This window comes from Callithrix jacchus, chromosome 13 (genome assembly GCF_049354715.1).
Source record: "Callithrix jacchus isolate 240 chromosome 13, calJac240_pri, whole genome shotgun sequence".
NCBI lineage: Eukaryota > Metazoa > Chordata > Mammalia > Primates > Cebidae > Callithrix > Callithrix jacchus.
The window spans coordinates 20,040,211-20,066,447 of NC_133514.1; the positions used below are offsets into that span (position 1 = coordinate 20,040,211).

The 26,237-nt window shown below is 51.7% G+C and overlaps 1 protein-coding gene across 8 annotated transcripts in view; it reads right to left on the reverse strand.

The window, feature by feature from the left end:
- The window catches only part of GFRA2 (GDNF family receptor alpha 2), a 186,532-nt gene that overhangs the window by 30,741 nt on the left and 129,554 nt on the right, over positions 1-26,237 (reverse strand). For all 8 annotated transcript variants that reach the window (XM_078346896.1, XM_078346897.1, XM_078346895.1 and 5 more), the window contains one exon: positions 24,994-25,348. In XM_078346896.1, coding sequence (XP_078203022.1) covers positions 24,994-25,348 — 355 coding nt within the window. The remainder of the gene's footprint in view (positions 1-24,993; positions 25,349-26,237) is intronic.

Sequence of the window (26,237 nt, forward strand, 5' to 3'; positions counted from 1 at the left end):
ATACGTGCAAGTTTGCGGCAGGGAGGAAAGTCGACCAGTCGCATAGCTAGTAGGAGGACTATTCCTTGAATGGCCATTTGATAGACTCCTCTGCAGTAGTAGGTCTGCAAGCAATGGACTGATAAAAAAACACTGCTGGAAGGCCTTAGACAAATCCCTGTAAACCAGAGGCAACAGGAAATGGCAAGTGGAGACCAGATGGCTGGTGATCTGCAAGCGAAGGACCTGCAGGGAGTGAAGCCTGACATTTTAATGAAGGTACTCAGGGCCCTGAGACAATGGTTAGGCCGCTGCATAGAAATAACATAAAGGAAACACGAACAATCCCATCCCAGGAGCGTTCAGGAGTTAGCAGGGGATGTGTTAGTCCCCTTGACAACCCCCACAAGCCCCACCCCAGGTTCAAATACTGGTGGCACATGGAATGGCATCATACAGAGTCCCTGATGGTGGAAGTCTCTGTGGGACACAAACGATGTCTTGGCTAGGCTGCAATGGCCGGCAGCAATAGGGACCTGTCCCATAGTTTCTGGACACTGGCACAGTCCCTGGACACCAGCGCAATCCTTGGACACTGGCCTTCCTGGCCAGGACTTCCTCCTACTCGCCCTCACACTGCAAATCTTCCCCAAACCCATCCTTCTTGACTGACTCTGATGTGAAAAGGAGTTGCTAGGGGCATCAACAGACATGAGCGTAGGATGCCACCCGAGCTCCCATCTTCAAAGCAGAGCCAGCCAGTCTGGAGAGGCTGAGGAGCCAAAACTAATACCAGTTCATCCCAAGAAGATTCCTGACTTCCTCCTGAAAAAGAGACTTCAGGGCTGGCTTGTTCCGATCGAGGTCCTGACAAAGAGTGGGACCTGAAGACCAGATCCTACTACAAGGCACTCCATCAGCAGCTGTGGTCAGCAACAGGGTGCTGAAGGGCCTGGGTGGCTTCAAACGGACATGAGGCTGGGGCAGAAGCCCTTCACAGAGGCCCAGTGCCCAGCCTGGGGTGGGAGGACAGCCACCAGTATGCTGAGCCCACCCAGACATGCAGGCTAAAACCTGTACTTTAGAAACCTGTATTTTTATACTGTTTATATTTTCTATAATTATTTCCTTTTAGTCCTGCCTTTACATTTACTAAGAGACCAACCAGACTCGTAATAAATAACAACAACTAACAATTGTGAGTGTTTACCATGTGTTTGCTAAGCACCTCTAAAAGCATTAGTGCATTTAATCCTCAGGAACACCCTGAGACACACAGGTAGTGCGAAATTCCCCACTCCACAGAGAAGGAAGCAGAGGCTTAGGGCTGCTAAATGATTTGTGGCCCAGCCACAAAGTGTGGGGCCTGAACTTGAACCCAGGTCTCTCTGCAGTGCAAGCCCAAGCCCCACGTGTCCTCTCAGAGGCGTGCATGGGTGGGGCCCCTGTTCCAACATGCATCCAGCATCACCCTCTGGGGTGGGGTGTGGTGATGGCAGCAGAATCCAAGAGACCTCAGGATGGGGGTGACAGTCACAAGGGCAGAGCCAGAGCTGCCTGAGCTAGGTGCTGGGCTTTGCTGCCAAGAGGAAGACCAAGCCCTTACAAGGAGGCAGCCCCCTACTCTTAGCCTCTGCCCTCAAAACAGTGGTCTTTCTCCACTGTCTCCCTCTGCCGAGAACACTACAGTCATCTCTCACCCCACGTGGACTCCACCGCACCCTCTCCAACCAGAGCTCTGACACCCACCCACTTCCTCTCCCTGTCCTCAGAAATCCCCCTTTGCATTTCCAGGTCTTTCCTGGGCTGCATCTGCACATCCAAGCTCCTCTTGCCCAGCTCTCAGGTGATATTAACTGTCATGAAGGCAGTTGGGTACCACCCACCTTAAGGGTCACAGCAACATGAACAAGACGGTCCTCCTCTGGCTGGTGATAGCCCTTGGAGAAGCAGAGGACATCCTGCCTCACTAGCTTCCTAGGGCGGCTGTAACAAATCACCACAAACAGTGGCTTAAATAACACAAGTTTGTTCTCTCACAGTGCTGGAGGCCAGATGTCCAAGATCGACGTGTTGGCAGGGCCTCGCCTCCTCCGAAGGTTCCAGGGAGGGGCCTTTCCTTGCCTCTTCCGGCTTCTGGTGGCGCCCAGCATCCTGTGGCTTGTGGCTGCACCACTTCAGTGCCTGCGTCCATCATCTCACCTTCTCCCCCGTGTCTTTCTATGTGTACTCCTGTCTTATAAGGACACTGGCCACTAGATTTGGGCCCCACCCTACTGCAGTATGATCTTATCTTAATTACATCTGCAAAGACCCTATTTTTTTTTTTTTTTTTTTTTTTTAAAAAGGCCAGATTCTGAAGTTGTGGGTTTGGAGACATTAATTAACCCGCTACACTCATCAATCTGCTTCTGTTTCCAGGAGGGGTTTGGTCTCACTTCCCCAGCCCCAGCTTGATTCAGATGCAGGCTGAATGCTGTGTGTGTCAGTGATCACTCCTCCAAGGATAGGCTTTCACGCTCCAGGGTCAGAGGCTCTGTTGCCCACCTGGGGCTGGGCCCTACCCCATGGAAGTGGGGGGACAGGGCCTCTCTCGCCTCCACTAAGGGCTCCTCTATGTAAAAACAGAGGATGAGGGTCCTTCCAGGTGCAGTCCCCAGGCTCTGAACCCTGAGTGACCCACTGGGGCACAAGTCCCAGTGTGCTCCTCTCCTCCCTGTGCTCTGCCAGGGCAGAAGTCTGTGGGGCTTGAGCCTTAGTGCACCATACCTGGATAACACCTCCCTATCATGGTCTCCTGCAGGAGGCAGGCTGGATGACCAAAGGCATGGTTCGGGTTCCCAGATTCCCGCTGCCCTTTGAGCAATTGAGCAAGGCCAGCCATGCTCCAGCCTAGGGTTAAAGAGGCCACAGTCAGCCAGAACAATAGGGTGGGTGCTGCTGCTCCTCCTCTGCCAGCAGACAGCAGCCTCCCCACATGGGCCTGTCTCAGTCTTTGAGGCCTAGGCCAACTGTCTGTCCTCTCTGCAATGACAGCCCACGTCCAGGGACTGTCCAGATTCACAGGAAATACTTTGATTATTTTCCAGAAGATAAACCAATGGCGGTTATTTTCATAGTAAAAACGCCAGCTGGATATTAAAACACAAGTTTGTTGATGTAACATGCAGGTGAGTCTGGGCCGCTCTTCAGCTCAGGCACACTCCTTCTACCATTGGAAGATTCTAGAAAATGCACAGGCAGGGACAACATCAGAAAATAAACTTCTCGTCACACATATTAGGCACATATTAATAGACAGTAGAAAGTAACTGGCCGGGTGCAGTGGCCCATGCCTGTAATCCCAGCACTTTGGGAGGCCAAGGCAGGCAGATCACCTTAGGTCAGGAGTTCAAGACCAGCCTGGACAATATGGTGAAACCTCATCTCTACTAAAAATACAAAATTAGCCGGGTGTGGTGGCACATGCCTGTAATCCCAGCTACTCAGGAGGTGGAGGCAGGAGAATCGCTTGAACCTGAGAGGCAGAGGTTGCAGTGAAATGAGATTGCACCATTGCACTCCAGCCTGAGCAACAAGGGTAAAATTCCATCTCAAAAAAAAAAAAAAAAAAAGGAAGTAATTTAGTTTGTCGGACTCCAAGTCCACAGGCTGCCACACAGCACTGATTCCTGGTATGGGCCCTAGTGCCCCATGGATGACTGTCCACTGTGGTTCTCAACCCTCACTATGAACAGAATCCCCAGGGAACCCAGCACACACTGAATTCTCAGGCCCTACATCCAAGGGGTTTACATCCAAACCTGTTTCCACAGGTTTTAGGAAAGACCCAGGAAGTTGCTTTTTTTTTTTTTTTTTTGAGATGGAGTTTCACTCTGTTGCCCAGTCTGGAGTGCAGTGGCACTATTTTAGCTCACTGCAACCTCCACTTCCCGGCTTCAAGCAATTCTCCTGCCTCAGCCTCCAAACGAGCTGAATTACAGGCACCTGCCACCGCACCTGGCTAATTTTTGTATTTTTAGTAGAGACAGGGTTTCACCATGTTGGCCAGGCTGGTCTCCAACTCCTGACCTCAGGTGATCTGCCTGCCTCAGCCTCCCAAACTGCTGGGATTACAGGCATGAGCCACCGCACTTGGCCTGGAAGTAGCATTTGAATAAGCACCATGACGGATTGAGATGGGGGTCCACGGACTGCATCTGGACAGACACTGCAGGATGTCATGGAAAACACAACCCTCAGAGTAGCCCCTGCTTAAAGTTTCTGCTCGACGTTATCATAAATAAGCCATGTGACCTTGGGCAAGTCCCTCAACATCTCTAATCCTCAGTGTCCTTATCTGAACACAAAGAAATTCTAAGAGGGACAACGTCAAAGGGTTAGAGAGTACATATGCCCGGTCTGGCATGGAAATTCCTGCAACGGCGACACAGTGGCTAACACACAACAGCTCACTCAGGGTCACCTTAGTACTACTGGATGTAGGGGGCAGGTCTCCTCTGCAGCCTTGCTCTCTGGGGTCTGTACAGTGGAATCTGTGCCCGAGTGGCAGACTCCACAGTGGTGCCCACCACATGGGGCAGTTCAAGACCAGAGCAGGATGGGGCCAAGCCAGGCCTGGCAAAAGCAGGCAGCCAGGCGACTCTGTTCATCTCCTATCTCCCTGGACCTTTATTAGCCCCATCCTGGCTGAGCTGTTGGGCAGGAGAGAGTAGACAGGAGCCAGGTGTGGTGGGTCACGTCTGTAATCCCAGCTACTCTCGAGGCTGAGGTGGGAGGATGGCTTGAGCCCAGGAGTTCAAGGCTGCAGGGAGCCGTGACCACACCACTGCACTCCAGCCTGGGCAACAGAGTGAGATCCTGCCTCTATAAATGTTCTTTACAAATGGATAGACATTTCCACTGGCACCTGAGTATTAAAGGGGAGCAGGCTGTCCCTCCCCTCCAGGCGCACGGGGAGTGGCCGGGGTCTTCTTCAAAAGATCCCCAAGGGAAAGAAGGTCCCAGAGAGTTAGAGCTCAGCCTGGAGACCCATCTACCCTCGCACTTACAGATTTCCCTACTTCACATCAATGGGGAAATTGAGCTTCACTGTGATTAAAGAAGACGGTCAACTCCTTACAGAAGGAGCACCCACAATGCTGTCAGAATCCAGACACACAGACAAACTCACAGGGAAATCCATTTCTCAAGCCTACACACACCCTGGGACAAACCCATGTTCATAGCCCAAAGAATCCACACACTGAGTCTCCCCTCCCTCTCACAGCCACCCTGATGGGCTTCTCAGTCACCAGAGAACAACTCTCCTCTCTACTCTTCCAGACCACGAGAATTAAGAGACCACATCCCGCCCTGGCCTGCCTGGAGCTCCTGTTTCTGGGCCTGAGAAGCCCAAATACTAAACAGAACAGCTTGTGGGCCCAAGGGCCTGCTCCCAGATCCGGAAGGCCTGGGATTCGAGAGGCAGAGATCCCACGACATTCTGGGGAGACAACCTGTCACACAGCAGCCCACCCAGGAGAATCCAGGCAGGAGGAGGAGCCACAGTGTGGACCCGAGTGCCTCTCTTGGTGGGAGGGGTGGCCTTGTAAAGGTGTTTCCTGGATTCTCAGTGTTTTGGCACAAAAAGGGACCTCAGAAACCAGGTCACTTGGCTGGGTGTGGTGGCTCACACCTGTAATCCCAGCACTTTGGGAGGCCAAGGTGGGTGGATCACCTGAGGTCAGGAGTTCGAGACCAGCCTGGGCCACATGGTAAAACCCCGTCTCTACTAAAAATACAAAATTAGTCAGGCATAACGACACATGCCTGTAGTCCAGCTACTTGGGAAGCTGAGGCAGGAGAATCATTTGAACCCAGCGGGTAGAGGTTGCAGTGAGCTGAGATCGTGCCATTGCACTACAGCCTGGGCAATAAGAGTGAAACTCTGTCTTAAAAAAAAGAAAAAAAAAGAAACCAGGTCACCCATCCTCTCACAACAGAAACAAAGGAGCTGCAGCCAGAGGGGTACATGGGTTACCCAAGGTCCCTCTGCAGCCCTTATCTGCACCACAGACGGAGCGAGGGTTTGAGCCCTTTGTGGCAACGCAGGAGAGACCCTCTCCTAATTCTCCCAGTGGCTCCTAATTCTCCGAGTGCCTCTCTAGCAGCATTGCCCTCTGTATCTCACACAAATGCAAACACGCACAGGCAAGGCACTCAGAAAAACACACAGTCCACACGAGCTCACTCAAACTTGCAGAAGTACGTCGCAGGCAGCATGGCCACAGAACGCACGGCGCTTGCAGTCCCACCTCCCAGGGCAGCACGCACTTATTAATGCCCTGAGCCCCTGGTTCTCCTCAACTTGTATCTTCCCTCCTTCCTTTCCCCAAATTCCAGAAATAAGGTAAATCATAGGGTATGAAGCAGAGAATTTGAGATAAGTATTAATTATCAAGATAAAGGAGCAAGCCCAGAGAGGATCCATGTGTTCCCCGAGGTTTCCACAGTGCGACAGGGTAGATTTAGGGGTGGGACCCAGGAATTCTGGCCCCGGGCTCCTTCCCTTCCTTGTGCTGCGGACACTAACGTGGCTTGCATGTCCCTTCACTTGAAAGGGGCCCTGCCAAGTGATGCCCTCTTCTGCCTGATCCTCTCAGCACCTCCATCTAGATCAGTGCTACTGTCACCATCACCAACTCGCTCTGTCACGTGGTGAGGCAGTGACAGCTTTAGCATGAGAGCCTCATCTTCTGAGTCAATGTTCTATGCTGGTGCCACAACCCCACCAAGACCAAACCATCCTCATCAAACCCTGGGACCCACAGTCTGTGACAAAAACACGGGGTCAAATTATGTTAGGATAGGTCACCAAGGAGAGCTGAGGATGACGAGGGTGTAGCCATGTCATTTAGCAAAGAAACAGAGAGGAATCTTGGAAAGTTCATCATCCAATGGCCAATTCTGATTCCAAGAGGACTTCATATGCCCTCTTCTCCCTTTTCCAAAGTCATCACAAAATATATTTTTTTCATCTAAAAGGGCTCCCGCAAAACAGCACATTTGTAGGTCACTCATCTGGCAGCCTGCCAGGAATGAGGAAGTCCCAGGAGCAGACGGTGTAAAGTTTGTTCACTGAAACAATTGTTCACTCCTAAGAAAACCTTTCATGTCTCCACTTCAAGTCTAACAGCTCCTCGTGCATACATAATTCCAACATGCTCTGTTATCTGGTTTTCCGTGCCATGGAAAACTAGCAAAGGAGAAAGGGTGACGGAAGGAAGCTCCGAGAGGCAGACAGAACCTGCAGCAAGAAGCGACAGCAAACAGCGAAGGAGACAGAAACACTAGAAAAGCAAACGACAACTCAAAAGTCACAGTATCTGGGGCTAATTAAGGTGGGGGGCCAACAGTTCTATGTAAGTCAGTAGCACCTGAAGGCATGGCACATACCGTCTGTGCGACTTCACCCAGAGTCAAGAATAGCACTGTGTCATCACGAAAAGGGCAAGGCGCCTTCTACTATCTCTGTTTAAGCAGACGAAGAGCATTTAAGAACTTCACAAGTATTTACGGCCCCTGAGTCAGGCCAGGCCCTGGGTCTCGTGCAGGGGTGAGTGACTGTGCCACCAGGCCGGGAGCTCATGGCATCACTGCATAGCACGTGGTAGAGAAGGAAGCTGGCTCTTACCTTCCTACAGACACAGCAGGGGAGATGGAAAATAAATGAGAGGTGTTTTCCCTTCACCTCTGTGTCCCTTCCAGGCACAGGATTTTGAGGCTGGGAAGTCTGGTTGTCTCTGTAACTGAGAAGAGGCTTCATTTTCAGAGGCCTTAAGAAGGAAGGTCAAGAGCTGGAAATGCCTGCTGATTGGAGTGGCTGCAAGGTGGGAAAGGCCACTGTCCTAGGGCCCATGCGGGCACTGGCAGCTATAGAACAGGGAGCCCCATGGCTGCGAGCGATGAGTCTTCAGAGAAGGGAGAAGGGTCTCTCTCTGGGCAAGTCTAGGGTCAATGGAGTTTATAGCCACAGGGGCACGTGTGTCCACCCAGGCAGAGCTCCCAGCAGACACTGAAAGATCCATCAGGGAACCCCCATGAGACCAGGAGGAGGAGCAGGAGCACAGATCAGCTGGTCTGTGAGTCCTGTGAGCCCAGCCCGAGGGTTCTGCAGGGAACAGACAGGGGCGGGGGCAGAGGGCATGCTCAGTTCACTGCGGGCTGCATTTCCTGCTAGCCATGCTGAGGAGGAGGAACTGGTAAGAACTTGCAGGAAGTCGAAAAACCAGGAAAAGCAAACACATGCCGGAGGATTGTGGAGCTAAATCCACACACGTAACCACTTCAGTGCATAAGAATAGCTCTGATAGGGAAAAGATGGATAGGCTTCGAAGCCTGATGAATGGGCACTTCCAAGCCAGGGGAACCTGTTCCTACAAGACCCCAGAGGCAGGAAAACCAGAGGCAAGTCACCCTTTCAGGGAGGCCAGCAGTGCCAGGAAAGGCCACTGCAGATGCAGAAGCAGAGGCAGGAAGTCTTAGCACCAAGATTCTTCTGAAATAGTCGTAAGAGCCCTGGGGTGTGAGTGCAATGAAAAGTTCATTCTGAGGACTTATCTGCTGGCTGCTGGCTGTCGGGCTGTTTGATTGCAAAATCCATTTCCAAATGGCCTGCTCATTTGTGAGAAGCTACAGGGGACTGTATATCAGGAGACACCACCCCCCAAAATGTTCCACATCCCAGGCACCCAGCCGCTCCCGGTCCACGCTGACCCACCCCACAGGCACCGACCTCTCCTGCCTCTCCCAGGCTCCCCGAAGATCATCGGATCAGCAGTCACCTACTCCATTCCCTGGCCCTGGACTGCCCAAACCCCAAGATCAGGGAGGGGGGCTCCTTTCTCATTAGAATGAGCAGATTGACAAGTTGCTGCATTCTTCCCCAGCATCTGCTTAGAATGAAAGGTGGAAGCATATAGTCCCACCACGGAGGCTTCATCCTGCACCCCAACCCTGATCATCTGCCCATTCAATTCTAGGAGGAAAGAGAGGGCGAAAGGAGAGAAAGCCCCAGCCCCTCCCCCCTTTTAAACACCTGGCAGCTTATCCCAGGCCCGGCAGGACCCATGGCTGAGCCGGGGGCCACTCACTGGATTCCCTGCTCTAGTTAAAATACACCTCTCTGCAGCATTCAGAAAATAGCTATCTACAGTATTGCTTTCAGCTATAATGGAAAACTGATGGCTTTTATCTCCCCAACTTTATGACTATTGATGGGATAGAGGCTGAGGTTTGATGACCATTTAATAGCCGACCCCGCGCAGTTAGAGCAGCATCAGAAAGCAATGAGAGCGCCGAGATGATTGTCTGGCAGAGAATCCTCCGCTGAGGTCCAGGAAGCAAAACAACCACCCTCCCCAGGCTCCGACAAAAGAAAAAAAATCAAAGTCATCATCATTTCTGTTTCTCCCCACTCCTTTCTGCCACTGACCTCTAGGAGGTGGATCCACAGGGGAGGGAGTGTGCGGGACCACGGTGGTGCAGGCCTGAGTCCTCATGGAGAGAAAGGAGACCTGTGCTTTCTGAACTGGGGGCCTGCTCCACCGATAGGCTCCCTAACACCCCAACCCCTTCCTGCCCCGCCTGCATCGTGCAGTGGGCTGGCCAGACTTCTGGAAGGAGCGGAAGGGTTCAGGGTCATCTGTTGGGCTCTGTGGAAAAGAGGTGGAAGAAAAGCGAAGGCAGCAGAGGCCGTTTTTTCTTTTGCCAAGGCTGGGCTGGCCTGAATCCAACTAATGTTAGAACTTCTACCCACCACTAAAGACCAAAAGCCACTGCCAGGACTCTGCACATATCCAAGCTCCCAGCCTTCCTTGCCCACTCTGCCCCTACTGCCTTCCGGGGGGTTTACCCAACAGCCAGATCTTTCTCTGGCTAGAACCAGACCGGGTCTGCAGGCCAGCAGAGTCAGAGCGCCACCCTTCCCCACCCACCGCCGGTGCTGAGTCTGGTCTCTCTAAGGACCCCCCACGGGTCCAATCTCCTTAAGGGCGAAGTTTCATAAGCCCAAATAAAAGCAACGAGAATGTGGCTGGATGTTCATTGCTCTGTTGTTTTTGTTTTTTTGAGACAGGGTCAGTACTCTGTCACCCAGGCTGGAGTGTCATTGCATGTCCACAGCTCACTGCAGCCTTGCCTGGTCTCACATTTTTTAACTTTGCAGCATTCCAACTACCTTCACGGCGGTTCTCTTTTTTTCTGCGACAACCTAGTGAGTTGTTCTAGACAGACTTGATTCTGTCCATTCTTTTTAATAAGGAAACTAAGGGTCAAAGCCATGGTATCTCCCAAGCCTGGGGCACAGGCTTTTACCCATTGTCCAGTTCGCCCTGCACCATGGAAGCTAGCTCAAAGAACAGGGCACCTGCCAAGGGAGGCGAAACCTGACCTTCTGTCTGAGTCCTGTCACTCCTTAGCTGTGTGACATTGGGCAAATAACTTTACCTCTCTGGGCTTCAGCTTCTTTCGTCTGTCAGATGAAATTGTGCAGTGATGATCTTTTATATCTCCTCTGTTTCAAGGTGTGAAAGAAAAATATCTTGGGCACCAAAATCACTCAGCTAAAAGAAAAATTCAAGCTGGGAACTGTACAGAGCAAACCTGCCTCCCATTCTATTCAAAGTCATCCCTCCGCTCACTGAGGACAGAAGCTCAAAAGAATGCAACCCTTTGCCTCTTACCTCTTGGAAGCCCTCTCCCTGCTTTGATTTGCCCCGCCTTTCCGGACCAAACCGATGTTCATCTGACAGATATTGATTGATGTCTCATGTCTCCCTAAAATGTATATAACTGGCTGGGCGCGGTGGCTCACACCTGTAATCCCAGCACTCTGGGAGGCCGAGGTGGGTGAATCACGACGTCAAGAGATCGAGACCATCCTGGTCAACATGGTGAAACCCCACTCTACTAAAAATACAAAAAATTAGCTGGGCATGATGGCGTGTGCCTGTCATCCCAGCTACTCAGGAGGCTGAGGCAGAAGAATTGCCTGAACCCAGGAGGCGGAGGTTGCGGTGAGCCAAGATCGCACCATTGCACTCCAGCCTGGGTAACAAGAGCGAAACTCCGTCTCCAAAAAAAAAAAAAAAAGTATATAACCAAGTTGTGCCCCGACCACCTCCGGCATATGTCGCCAGGACTTCCTGAGGTTGTGTAACGGGCTCGTATCCTCCGCCTTGGCAAAACCAACTTTCTAAATTGACTGAGACCTGTCACAAAGGCGAAGTCACACATCCTGTGGAGTCCATCAACCATGTTTTTAGCCACAATGCTGTCTTCCCAGGCTCCACAGCTGCTGGCTTTCTAGACAGCATACATCTATCCCATCGTGAATGTGTAGAAAGATGTGGAAACCAAGGCCCCCACTGACCTCTGCCAGACTCCTTGCTGTGAACCATGACACCAGCAACCACCTATATGCCAGTTCTCCTCAAATACACACAGGGGATGAGGCAGAGTGCTCAGGCCAGTGGGCAGGGTGGTCCAGGGCACAGAGAGCCGCTGAATGGAGATCCCCACCCACTGCTGGTGCTGAGTCTGGTCTCTCTGAGGACCCTCTATTTTCCCAACCTCCTTAAAGGTGAGGTTCCATAAGCCCAAATGAAAGCAACAAGAATATGGCTGGGTGCTCATCATTGCATTTTTGTCTTTTTTGAGACAGGATCTGTACTCTGTCACCCAGGCTCGAGTGTCACAGCCTGATCATAGCTCACTGCAGCCTTGCCTGACCTCCAGGGCTCAAGAAGTCCTCCCATCTCAGCCTCCTGAGTAGCTGGGACTACAGGCACACCACATCCAGCTAATGGAAAAAAAAAAAAGTTTTGAAGAGATGGGGGTCTCACTATGTTGCCCAGGCTGCTCTTGAACTCCTACCCTAGCCTCCAAAGTGCTTGGACTCCAGGCATCAGCTAAAGCACCTGGCCATATTCTGTTGCTTTTGACCAGTGGGAACTCCCCGGAAACGCTCCCTCCCTGTTGTGAAGACCACGGGTTCACTCGGGTTCCCTCTCCTCCCCTTCACCTTGGGAAGTCTCACGCTGGGGATCCAAGAGCTCCCTGAGGGTCTTACTGCCTGCGCAGCCTCTTCCCCTGGAAAGCCTAGCACGTGGCTGTTCCCTACCATCTGGCAGGCTCAGGTCCAGGCATGCACTTCTTAAATGAGAGTGGATGGACAAGTGCACAAAACCAAGCTGTTCAAGACAACCACAGGGACCCACGCCCACAACGAAAAACCAGACTCACAAGAAGCCAGCGGGAAAATGTTAACAATGCATTTAGAGAGAAAAAAATAGCCTACAAAGCAACACACACTGTGTGACGTCATTTTTCTTCAAATATGTACACGCACCTAAAAAAAACAGCTGAAAGTGTACGTTCTCCTAAGCGTTAGCCATGGCTTATTTTGGAGTGTCAGGGTTGAGGATAATTTCTACTTTCTTTAGATATACCTGTCTTGTCTGATTAAAAAAAAAAATTTTTAGAAAAAGGGTCTCACTCTGTTGCCAAGGCTGGAATGCAGTGGCAAGATCATAGCTCACAGCAGCCTCGAACTCCTGGGCTCAAGCGAACCTTCCATCTGAGCCTCTTGAGTAGCCGGGACTACAGGTATGCATCACCATACCTGGCTAATTTTTTTCTTCGTATTTTTAGTAGAGACCTGTCTCACTATGCCACCCATGCTGGTCTCAAACTCCTGGCCTCAAGCAATCTTCCTGCCAAAGTGCTGGGATTACAGCATGAGCCACTGTCCTCTGTCCTTAAATTATTTTTAAAATGAGCACATAGGGCTTTTATTTTCAACAAAAGCAGTAAAGTTAATTTCATTTTGAGAATTAGTTAGAAAAAGTAAGAGAAAAGAAGGAAACGAAGAGAGGGGAGGGGAGGGGAGGCCTCCTAGAGCATATCATCTATTCCTTTCACCTGTCCCAAGAGATAGGTGGTCCAAGTTATACATGCTCAGAAGGGAACTAAAAGAGCCCCCTTCCCCATCACTTCTCTGATGCTGGCAAGGGGCCCTGCAGCCTCTGCCCCTCTGAGGATGGGGAACTCATTACCTAACAAAGCAACTCACCCTAATTTCCAACATGATCATAGAGTTAGTTTGAGACCAGACTGGCCAACATGGTGAAACTCCATCTCTACTAAAAATACAAAAATCAGTCAGGCATGGTAACGTGTGCCTGTAGTCCAGAAACAGCTACTTGGGAGGCTGAGGCTGGAGAACCACTTGATCCCAGGAGGCGGAGGCTGCAGTGAGCCAAGATCGTACCACTTCAGTCCAGCCTAGACAACAGAGTGAAATTCCCACCTCAAAAAAAAAAAAAAAAAAAAAAAAAAAAAAAAGAGTGAGTTATTGGCAGGGGCGGCGTGAGGATTTAGTGTGACTCCTAATCTAGCACCGCTTCCACCTGCCTCTACTTCGTGCTCTTAGCAAGCAACACATTTAGAGACCCCTGAGCCCACTGGAGTTGAGGACTGGCAGGTGCAGGACCTGGGAGGGGTGGGGAGCCCCTGCCCAATCAGTGTCTCCAGGACGTCTCAAAGCTCCAATCCTACAGGCACAGATTCTCCTCCCGTCCTCTTCTTCCAGAAGCCTCTGCCCAGGACAGCCTCCCTCTCCCTGGCGCCAGTCACAGGACTCCGTCTCTATACTGCTCTCCCTGTCCCAGCCCCACAGCTTCCCTTCTCAGAATGTCTGCAGCGAGCAGTTTCATCCTTACAACACCCAATTAAACAGGGCCTCCTCTTCGTAGTTAACGCTGGTTCATACCGGTGAGCCCTGTCTCCCCAAATGAGCTTAAACACTCTTTGAAGAAATGATGTTTACATGTGCCTGTGTGCCGGGCCCGATGCTCGCTGCTTTCCATGCGTTATTTCCCTTAATCCCATAATCTCCATCCCAAACCCCTGCCTCTCTCCCGAACTCCCAGATACACAAACACTTTTTGGATTTGACATTTCTACTTGCACATTCCAAAGGCTTTCAAACAAGCCTGAAACTCAAACACTGTCTCTCCATACCAGACAAGGACCACCACCGCCCCCTCCCCCTCCTCTCCCCTTCCTCCCCCTCCTCCTCCCTTTCCTCCCCCCTTCCCCCTCCCCTCTCCCCTCTGTCCTCCCCGCCCCCTTCCCTCCCTCCTGCCCCTCTCTCCTCCCCTTCCTCCTCCCCACCCCCTTTTCCCATTGTCCCTCCATGCCAGACCTCCCCCTCCTTCTCCCCTCCCCCTCCTCCCCACCCCCTTTTCTCAGGTGACAGCATCACCAACCATCTGACCATCAGGCCACAGACCTTGGCACCATCCCAAACTCTCCCTTTCACTGTCTGCATCCATCAGCCCCTGGGAGCTGAGCTCTGAAGGTCTCTGACCGCCTGCCCTCTGCCCTCTGCCCTCTGCCCTCTGCCCTCTGCCCTCTGCCTTGGCCCTGTCTCAGACTCCATCACATTTCAGCTTCCTAAACGGACTCCCTGTCTCCAGCCTTGCTCTGCTCCAACACAATTGCACACAGCGGCCAAAGGGATCTTTCTAAAACACCAATTCAACCATGTTTATCTCTTGTTCAAAATACTTCATGGCTGGCCACTATCTTGTGGAGAAAGTCAAACAGCCTGGTCCAGGGCTTTGTGAGCTGGGTTTCTCTTTCCTCTGGGATACCTCTACTTTTACACACATGTGCCCTCTGCAAGGAACAGAAAGAAGGGCCTCCTCAGAGTACAGGCCTACCCCTCCTTCAAACCCAGCTCAGACACCACCTCCAAGAGGCCTTCCCAACAGCCCCACCAGGCCTGTGGGGGCTAGCCCCCCATGTCACAGCCAGGGCAAGGCTGAGGGTGCCTTAGGGAAGATCTGCTGTTCACTCCAGCATCCCAGGTGCTAAGCTCCCAGACACAGAGCTCCACAAAAGGCCTCCTCAATGGACTACAGAGCTTCCATGGAGGTGCTACTATCCTTATTTTGACAATGAAAACAGGAGCTCCATGCTTGAAGAACATGGCCAGCTCACGCAGCTACTGAGGTGAGCAACTGTCTGACCCCCATTCATCAGGATTCTTCTCCTGGGCATATCCGAGAGCTCAGAGCGCACCCCATGGACTGGGGGAAGAGGAGTGACATGCTTGGGAGGGCTCCTACTAGACACAAGCAACATGTCTTGAGCCAGGGAGAGTGGAGACAGCGATCCCCAAATTTCCCTCTCCCTCTAAATGAGAAGCAAATATCTCACTGCTCTTTGCTCATAAGTCAATGTGCTCATTCTGCTCTAAGCAGAAGAGTGCCAATGGTGGTCTGATGTGCCCACTCACCTCCAAGACCCCTTCCCCGACACTCCTCTGATGCTAGCAGGGAGACCTCTAGACTCTGTCTCTGCACCTCTGAGGATGGGGAACCCACTACCTAACAAAGCAATGCACCACTTCCAACAAGTGCAGAGAGTTAGTTATCGGCAGGGGTAGTGTGAGGACTCAGCCTAACTCCTAATCCAGGACCTCTTCCACCTGACTTGACTCTATCCTCTTATTAAGCAACACATTTAGAGAACCCGAGATAACAGGGCTACCTGCATGAGGCCTCTGAGTCTTCCAAGAGAGACCCGAAAAGGACCCTGAAGCTGAGAGCTGCCTCCGGACACCCAGGTGCCACAAGCCACTTCACTAGAAGGGGAGCAGGGCTGTCACCCCACCCCCGGGGATGCCCACGTGGAAGGCAAAGCATATCCCAAGGCTGCCACGGGAAAGGCCATGTCCTCCGAACACCCTGGGCAGGACTCCCACTTCAGGAGCCAGGGGCACCTCTCAAACACCCTCCAGTGCTGCTCCAAGGCCTCCTGGAGGAAGAAGACTGAAAACTGAAAAGCAAGGCTCCTCTGGGCAGCTCTAAGAGCTGGCTTCACTAAGGGGCGGGGCCATGCAGCTTGCTCACAGAGCACAGAGGCTTGGAGAAGCCTCTCTACCCACACCTGAAGGACTCTTGTAGCCATAGCAGGAGAAGCTGAGTTGATGGCAGCCATACCATGACCCCTCCGAGCCCAGGGAGGACATGGCGGGTGGAACCCTCTAGGGTTGTAAGCACACTGCAGTGGACAAAGTCAGCATCAAAGACCCTTAGGGCTGTGCTGCCCACACTAGAGGCTGTCCCGAGGCTGAGACCTGCCCAGTGCCATGGTGGAGCACCTGGGATTGGCTCCTGTGCGATGGCAGGGTCACCCTCACTCTCCTGCCTTTGCCTTCCTTGACCTCACCCCACACTTCCCAAAGCCAAACCACCATTGAGCTCTCCTCTGCCATGTCTCCAGCCAAAGGGCAGGCATTTTCCCTTTCCACTGATGTCTTTCCCCGGAAGCTCTAACCAACCAACTGGCCACCATTTCTCTAGCCCTGATCAGGTTTCTATAATCACCAATCCATCAAAACTTCTGTGTCAGAGTCACCAAGGCCCTCCATGTCTCAAAAGCCAAGGGTGACCCTGGTGTCCTCATCCTTCCAGACCTCTTTACAGCACACAGCACAGACATCCATTCACTCTTTTTCAGAATATGTTCTCTTGACTACAAGGGCACCATAATAATAGCACCCAGCACTACTGGGCACTGACAGGGTGCCAGGCAAGTTCCCAGTGGCACCTTTCCTGCTGTATTCTCCCTAGGAGAACCCTACCCACTCCCCTAGCTTTAAGTGCCATAAATATGCTAATGACCCACAGAATTTACAACCCCAGTCAAGCGCCAGATATGAATGTCTCAAAAGCATCTCGAAATTAACACGCCCAAAATGGAACTCCTGATTTATCTCCCCTAGGCCTTCGCCATCTCAGAAAGTGGCACTATCACCACTGAGCTGCCCAAGCCAGAAGCCCGTGAGTCATCCTCAAGCTTCTCCACCACCCTCACCCCCACAGTCCAGGTATATTATTTCCACCTCCGAAATATCTCCAATTTATCCACTTATCTGTCTCCACTTGGCCACCACCCTGGGCTGAGTGGCCATCATCTCTGATCCAGCGATGCTAAAATAACCTCCTCCCTGGCCTCTCTGCAGTCATTCTTGCCTTCTCCCTTCATTCTCCACACAGCAGCCGGAGTAATCTTTCTGTATCACAATTTTCACAATGCACTGCTTGGCTTCAGAAGCTCCTTTCCAACTGTACTCGGAAGTCCAGACTCCCTGCCGTGGCCTGCAAGGCCCCGTGTGATCTGGACCCTGCCTGCCTCACAACGTCAACCTGAGCCTCTCTCTCCGAGCCCTGATGCCCCAGCCACACTCATCCCCCCTTTCCCCCACGCTGCAAACTTCTGCACGTGCCATGTCCTCTACATGTGATGCTCTTTCTCCCCTTGGTCTGACACCAGCCTCCCCATTCCTCAGGGCTCAGTTTAAATGTCATCTCACAGATGAACTCTTCCTGGCCAAGCAGATTCCCCTTCTCTGCCTGTTATTCTCTATTTCTGCATCCTGCTCATTTCAGCTACATTATCTAGATGCTTGTCTGTTTGCTTGCTCACCATCTGCCTCCTCCATCAGACTGTCAGCTCCAAGGGGGCAGAGACCCCCCATGCTGTGTTCTCCAGGGGGCATTTGGTGTCTAGCACGGTGCCTGGCACAGAGTGAGCACATAACAAATACTTGTTAAAGAAATAAGCCGGCTGGGCGTGGTGGCTCATACCTGTAATCCCAGCTCTTTGGGAGGCTGAGGTGGCCGGATCACAAGGTCAGGAGTTCAAGACCAGCCTGGCCAACATGGTGAAACCCCATCTCTAGTAAAAATGCAAAAATTAGCCAGGTGTGGTGGTGCACACCTGTAGTCCCAGCTACTCAGGAGGCTGAGGCAGGAGAATCGCTGGAAGGTGGGAAGCAGAAGTTACAGTGAGCTGAGATCACACCACTGCACTCCAGCCTGAGAGACAGAGCAAGACTCCATCTCAAAATAAATAAATAAACAAACACACACACAAATAAATAAGCCAATGCGATAGTAATGTAAAATGAGAATATCAGAAAACAGAGGCCTGACTGGGAAGAAAAACATTAAAGGAAAGCCACGTGACGTCACAAGAAGCATACAGACAAGTTCTACAAAGCGTCTGGGAAAGAGGGGCCAAGAGAAGTTACAGGATGGGAGCCAAACAGGCTTGATGAAGGGGAAGTCTAGACATTATGAATGTAGTGTTTGTGTCTCCCCAAAATTCATGTTAAACCTCTAATTTCCAGTGTGATGGTATTTGGAGGTGGGGCCTTTGGGAGGTGGTTAGGATTGGATGAGGTCATGTGGGTGGGGCCCTCATGATGGGATTAGTGGCCTTATAAGAAGAGGAACAGACAGCAGATTGATCTCTCTTTCTCTCTCTCTCCTCTGCCTCTGTGTGCACACATCAACAAAGACCATACCTAAACAGGAAAAAGGCCCTCACCATGGGGCCTTCATAGGTCAAGGTGCCATCAAGAACCCAGCCCGGATCTCAGATCTCCGGCCTCCAGAACTGTGAGGAGTAAATGTTTGCTGCTGAAGCCACCCAGTCTATGCTATTCCATTACAGCAGCCTGTGCTGACTAAGATACAGTCCATGCCAGTGAGTGGAAGCAGAAACACTCAAGGAGCCAGTGTGAACAACGCAAGACCAGTGTGGCTGAAAGTGTGTCTGCCCCTGTGTGAACAAACACACACCCAACTGTAGGTGAGGCCTCTGGTATGAACAAACCATGGTGGCTTGCATTCGTGACATGTCCTGCATAAGTGACATGTCCCGCATGGGTCACTCCTCCCCAGTCACTCAGAGATGCCTGGGTCCTCAAGCACAACTCCACAACTGGGAGCCTTAGCCAAACAGAGTCTGCATCTCATCCACCTAGCATGTGAGCCTATGGGGCCCAGATGCCTCTAGAGAAGCCTGTGAAGTCAAGGTCAAGGCTCTGCAGCCCTGCCAAATGGCAGCAGCCACAGCAGGGCGATGCATGAACCCTATCTTGTAAACTAGAGCTCTGGTTTGGAGCTTCTCTGCGTGCTTATTTCCCCAGAGCCTTTAATAAAGTAATAGCCAACATTCCAGCCTTGTCACAACATGTCACAGGAAATTATAGGAAGGGTCACTCGGGGACCCTTGGCCCAGAGTTAAAGAGTGAGCAGAGCCCCTATTGAGACCAGCAACAGCAGCCACATGGGCTCTCCAAGGGGAAGCTGGATCTTAGGGCCTTGGCTCCTTGCAGTTAGGTTCTTCAGGAAGGGGTCCGCCTTTCCCCCCCCCCACGCTCCTCTGCACAGCTTTGCTCTGGGGCTGGATGTGGCTGTTGGACTCTGAGTGCTGCTCAAGGCCAGGTGGGGCCCTGGGCGAGATTTTACTTCTCTGTGACTCATCTCCTCTAAGAAATCGCTGCTCTGCAATGCCAGCAAGGTAACCCAGGGAAGACAAGTAGAACTGGGATCTCAAGAGAACCTGAGTGAAAGCTATCATCTACACAACTATAGCTACAATGGTAATGGGGCTCCTCTCCCTCCATAGAGACAGTCGACACAGGTACCATCCTCAGGCTAAGCACCACGAGGACAAGGACCTCTACCTACTTCTTCATTAACTCTCCCAATCGAACACAACTCCTGGCCCAAAGTGGATGACCAATAGAGTAGGGAAATTAATAAAGAAATGGTCACAGAACCCCCATTTCTCCTACTATAGGTAATCTGCTAGCCCCAGGGAGGACTGGCTGGGTTCCAAGGAGCATCCATGCTTCCCCTCCTATGTCTGTGGCAGGCATCACTAATCAATCACAGCCCTCTTTGCTACTGAGCCAGGAGCCAGACTGAAAAATCCTTCTCTAGGGAGCCAATCCAAGTTGGTCATCTAGAGAAGGAAGAGGTTCCTATGCTTTGGGAGATTGAGTAACCCTTAGAGAATCTAATAAATGCAACAAATTTCTTTCTAGAAAATATACACAAAACTTTCTGTATAATTTTAAGATATTCAAGGACCTGTCCTGTAAAAGAAGGAGATACTTGAAAGCACCATAGCCCACTGCCCCTGTGCAAGTAATCACTCACTTGCTGCCATTTAGAGATGATCTGCTAAATCAGCCAACAGATCCTGTGGAAAGCCACTAAGCTGAGGGACAGTCCCAAGGAGCCAAGAATCAAGCCTAGACCTGTTCATCCACACTGCCTAATGATACGGAACATCCCCATGCTGGGCAAGAAGGACAGTGTGTGGAAGGAACTCCTTCCCACCCCTGAAGACAGCCTTGAGAGAGGTGAGGCCCAACTTCCTCTGCTTCCCAACAAGCCTCTCTGACAAAGGCAGTGTCCATTGCAGGAAAGGGCCCAGGTTGCCAGGGTAGCTCCAGGCTGGAATCTATTTATACACATCCTCAGCACCCAGAGGTTAAATTATAGCCCAGGAGATGGCTCGGGGCCAGCAAGGAGTTATTTATGTTCTCTTGGCAGACTAAGAGGAACAGGGCATTTCAGAGGACCTCTTCCAAATGAGGCCTGGTAGGGACACAGTTTAGAGAACAAAAGAATAATCCTCCCACGACCCCCCAACCACCCCCGCCACACACACACACAATCTGAGACCATCTTTGCAATGACCATAAGCAGACTTAGTAAAAACCAAAAGACTATGTTTTTAAAATGTGGATCTTGGCCCACTGTGGGGGCTGCAGTGGATCCAGACAAATGCCATGGACTCATTCTAAGAAGTTCTCCAGGCTTTCCAGGCTCCTTATCAGAAGTCTTTAGAGAAAAAGTCTCTCCTGGTCTATCCCTAGATGCTCACTTAGCTTAAGACCACAGCCCTAAGGCTAAGGGGATATGAAACAGACAAAGGCCAAAGACAGAGCCAAGGTTCCCGAGATGCAACTTCAGAGCCAGGTGAAACTGTCAGTAGAACCCAAAGCTTCCACTCCCAGAGGCTCCATCCTCAGCCACTGACCCCAACTGCTCTGAGTTCAAAGGATGATGGGAGGATTCAGAAGTGCTTCCCAAAACCCCCAGGCCCAGCAAGCAGATAGCCTTGTTTAACCAAGGCATCTTTAAACCCTAGATCAAAGGAAACCACCAACACTTTATCGTTAGTGACATTTAATAAGACAGCACGCAGAGCCTGCTAAATCTCACACAGGTGATAGACGAGGCCTGCCAGGCGGTGTGCCGCATGGCGAATCAACACACTTGCTTTCATATAGTGCCAGGTGAGGGCAGCTCTGGAAGAGCTTCCACCAAGAATCCTGGGCCAAGATTCACCCAGCAAGAAGCCTGGGCATCTCTGGGCCAACTCCCTTGGTAGGAGGCAGGACCATGGGGACCAAGCAGGCCTGGCTGCATCAGGGCTGGGTGCCACAGCCATGTACCATGGGCATGTTCCTAGGAGATGCCAAAGAGCTGGGGCCTCACTTCCAGAGTTGCAAGCCCAGAGAGGCTTTCCCAGGACATCCATCAAGGCCAGCTCAATTCATTAAAGTACCAGCAAAGGCAGCTTCGGGGGTTGTGCAGTTGCTGCTGCAGACACCACGGCATTGAGCTCTCCCATTTTCAAAATGAAGATTTCCACCTGCAATCCCCATCCTGGAGGGCAGAAACCTGGAGGAAGTCAAACCAGTGAAAGGAAGAAGTGCAACACTTCCCAGGCACAGTTGAGAGCCACAACCAGGTTTCCTGCTCTCCAGGTGCCCCTCTTGAGCCACGTGTCACCTCTGATGCTGACAACGGGCATCCATAGGACACCTGAGCACTTTTGAGGATGCTGGGGAGAGCGACACTTGGGTCAGCAAGTCAGGCCTGCAAGAGTGTGGAAAGAAGCCACTCCTCTCCTTCCCGGCCCAGCCCAGGCAAGTGCCTGGTGAGAAAGGCCCTTCAAATACCTGCTCCCACACTGTCCATCCTATACCAAGAGCTCATCTCTCCAGTAAAATAACCTCCAGTGAAGAGGGCAGGAGCAGAGAGAAGGCAGAAAGGAAAACTACTTTAACAGAATCAGAACCATAGACTTAGAAGACCTGGGGGGGGGTCCCTAGAGATGACTCAGTTCAGCATCCTTATTTGATAAAGACCCTCAGAGCATGAGGAGTGAAACGGCCCACCAAGGACCATGCAGGAAGTCCCAGACAGGTGAAGCGTAAAGGTAGGTCTCCTGACTCTGAGCACCACCGCAGCAACCTCCTCCACACCTGCAGTCTGCGTGTATCTCAGTCTCTGTTGCTCTGGATGCACGTCTCAATGTACCCCACCCCAAACCTCAACTCTCCATCACGTGCAAAGTTCCCTGAAGGACCTTTCTCCATGCCCCTGCCAGACTCTTCCTAATGCAGGTTCCACCCTCATTCCTTCCCTACCTCTTCGGGACCACATTTAAATCTTCGTGCAGACGGGTGTGTTAGTAGGAGATGGGGGAGACAGATTGGAAGAACGCCCTGCTTCAAGATTAGGAGCTCACCCAGCCACATCCCGGAGCAATAGAAATTTCCTACTCAGGACCCCAGGCCTCCTAACGTGAGCGATGTACCTAATTCAATAATCCAGACACAGCATTGTCTGTGGGTCCTGGAGTCACCGTTGTTTACATTTACGTCCCAGCACACGGAGCTCATCTGCTTGGCTCAGCACACCTCGGAAACTGTCAGCCCTCCGCTCCCGGGATTGCTCAGTCCTGACCCTCCCAATACTTAGTCCTGTTTAAATGCCCTCTCTGGTTCCACTGTGTGAAGTGTATCACTTGATTCTCCTGTTTTCTAGCTTTCCCCACCTCCAGAAAAAACAAAACAAACAAAAAATGCTTCTGGTTCCTTCAACAGACACAGACATTCTCCAAGCCACGAGTCACCCTGCTCCAAAGTCACTCATCTCAGGCCTGCAGACCCCATAGGAGCCACACACAACATTGTCGCATTATCTATCCTTCCTTAAAATGACACTAATAAAGTGGGTTTAGTGTTCCAGCCACTCCTCTGCCCAAGATGCGTAGTTCAGACACCTGAGTGGCTTGATTCCTGGCCCTGTCGCCAGCCCCCTGCAATCCTCCAGCTTTTGAGTGTGCCTGTCCCACTCCTGTGCTTGGGTCCTGAGCTTGGGTTCATGCCGGTCTCTTCCAGTTCCTTCAAGGCCCAGTTCCCATCTGCTCCATCGTTCCACGCAGCTGTGTATGACGCAGACCCGCAAGGTCATGTTAGCATTCAGAACAAGAAACGAACGTGTCTCAAATCATGCTCCCATCTACCCTGTTTGGGGAATGAAGTGGCCCATCAAGCCTCCCCTGCAACTAGGAAGCTAAGAGCTCACAGTGTGGCCGCATCTGCTCCCTCCTCATTGTTATGTGTATAGTTTCATCTTCAGTCGCCTCCATCAGTTTGTATAGGCCACAGGATGTATTTTTTTTAAGTAAGCAGAAGAGAAAAACTCACCTTCTTCACAGAGCTTTCCCTGAGCCCTGCAGCTAGCCCTGGGATCAGGCCCTTCTCTGAACTCCAGGAGCGCCTGTTCTGCAAACCAAAGAGCTTCCCCTTGTGCGTGCACAGGGCCCCAGCTCTCCCTCCCCATCTCCCATCTCTCTGAGCCCCTGGCCCTGGCCCTGCTTCTTTCTGAAGAAGGTGGTTTGTACCCAAAGCCTCTACTTCTGCCTCCCCGCCAGGAGTGGGCACCCTGTGGCCCATCTTCCACCACACACACACACACACACACACACACACACACACACACACGTATACACATTCTGTGAGACACCATAGCTCAGTCACCTCCTCCCTCTGAAGCTCCCTTCTCTTCTAGTCTCATATCCCACTTCCTTTGCCCCTCCCTTAAGCACTGGTGTTTCCAGTAGATTTCTGCCTCCATCATCCACGCCAAGCCTTCACCTATCACTTCAACACTGAGAATGCCCAAATATGCAGGCATCTCCAGCCTAGACTCCCTCCTGAGCTCTACCAACCCCTCCTAGGCCATCTCATTTACTTCTGTGGCTTTAATCACCAACAAAGTACCCAATAACTCCCAAACCCATCTCTTCTTTCTAGCCTCATTACTGAGATCGAGATCTACAAGTCCAAGTGCCCCCTAGGTGTTGCCGTGAAGGTGGCAGTAGTCCCCCAACCCCATCAAATGCTGCATGTCCGATACCATCCCCACTGAATGGCTCCATCTCTCTAGAGTTACTCAACCAGGAAACATCCAGACACCATCCATTTATCCATTCAAGTAACCTAATGGAATGTTCACCATGTGCCAGGGTCTATATGCAGGAAAGGACGTAGAGCAAACAAAACAGAACAGTTCTTGCCACCAGGGTTCTACCTCCAGGTGACTTTCAGCCAGCCACCTACTCCTATCAAAGCTACCTCTCAATCTCCTCCGAAATAACCCAGTTTTCTCCATACCCACAGTCACTATCTTAGTCTGGAGCATTAAATAATACTGGAAAGAAAGCAGTTTAGCTGGAATCCCCTCTGAAAGGCATGGCTATGTGACCTTCAACAAACTACTTTCTCTGTAACTCGCCAGTTGTTTCATCTTTCAGTCTCTACCTCATTTTGGTAGAGACTGAATCTTGCTATGTTGTACAGGCTGGTCTCAACTCCTGGCCTCAAGTGATCCTCCTGCCTCAGTCTCCTGAGTCACTTGGATTATAGGCATGAGCCACTGCAATCAAAGGTCCCTTATTCCAAGGCTCTAGGAGTTTATGGTTTTGAATTACAAGCTCCATGGACAACCGCATGTGCTCTGGGTTTCCGCAGCCAAGCACAGAGTAAGCAAAAGATAAACCTGTTCTGAGTGAACGAATGAACAAATGAATGAATAAAGAAGTAGATGGATTGATGAATGAATGAAATGGACAGTTCATTTTGCACATGTCCAAGTCAGTTTTGCCCTTTCTGACACCGTTTCTGCTGGACTCAGGGTCATAATTCAATGTACCTCAAGGAATGCAGAGAAAGGAAAACACAGCCTGGCGACGTGAGCCCCCTCCTGCCAGCACCCCTGGGGCTGCCGCAGCGCTCACCGGCACAGGTGGTCAGTCCGGCACACCCCACGCAGGTCCAGGCAGTTGGGCTTCTCCTTATCCTCATAGGAGCAGCTGGGCAGGATGGTTTGCCGGCGGCGCTCGGCACATGCCAGGTCTTGGCAAGAGCAGAAGAGCATGCGGTAGGTGAACTCGCTGGGCACCCGGTCGAAGAACTGGCGCAGGGCCTTGTGGCACTTGCGGCGGTTGCAGCGCTCGGTGGGCGAGATCTCACGGTTGCAGATGGAGATGTAGGAGGAGCGCAGCTTCTTGCAGTTGTCATTCAGGTTGCAGGCCTTGGCAGCATCCAGGCAATGGTTGCTCTTGGCGCTGACCACTGGGTCTGCCCCTGTCCCTGGAGAAGGAACGAGACTGCAGGTCAGAGGCCGCACAGGCATGAGAAGGACGCAGCTGCCCCCTCACTGGAAGATATCTCCCAGTACTCAACATGCTTCCATATGCCCATTCTGTGCTTCAGTTTTCCCATCTGTGAAATGGGGATCACTTCACAGGACCTATCTCCTAAAGCTGTGGTGAGGATTCAAGGAGTTAATAGACAGGTTTGGGGAGTGCCTAGGAAACGCCTGGTGCAGGGTGAGCTGTACCATGGCAATCTAGGGCAACGGTGGACTTAAAACTCACTGCAAGCCTAAAAGGCAAGCAACTAGATGTGTAAGGCCCTGTTTACAAATATGGGAAATACAGTGACTGGCTCAGGACCATACAACAATGGGGCCCCTGTGAACCCACCAGCAGGACCCTGGCACTTGGGGTCAGACGATGCTCATGAAGCGATCTTTAGCAGCCTGGGTGCAGACAGCACACATATGTCCTTCCGAGACATTCTGGTGAGAGCCAGATGGGAGATCCCCCAACCCAGCCTTGTTATTTTACAGATAAGGAAACTGAAGCACTATGTGGGCAAGGGGCCTGCCCAAGGTTGCCCAGCACAGGTACCCGAGTCACACGCAGTAGCACAGTTATGCCAGCAAGAACCATCAGCGTCCCTCATCCATTCTTCATCCACCCCAAATGCTTCCCAGTATTTCCTGAGCACCACTCCCTCCATGCAAGGCCCAGCTAGGTGGTGGGAAAGACTGGGGGTGAGAGGGCTGAGGCCACACGTCCCTCTCATGTCAGCCAGGTGACTGAGCACTTCCAGCACACAGTTCCTAGTGTTCTAATCACTTGCCCATTAAAGACGGATCAGGTCCCACCTCTGCACAGCCCTCTGCTGGGTGCCA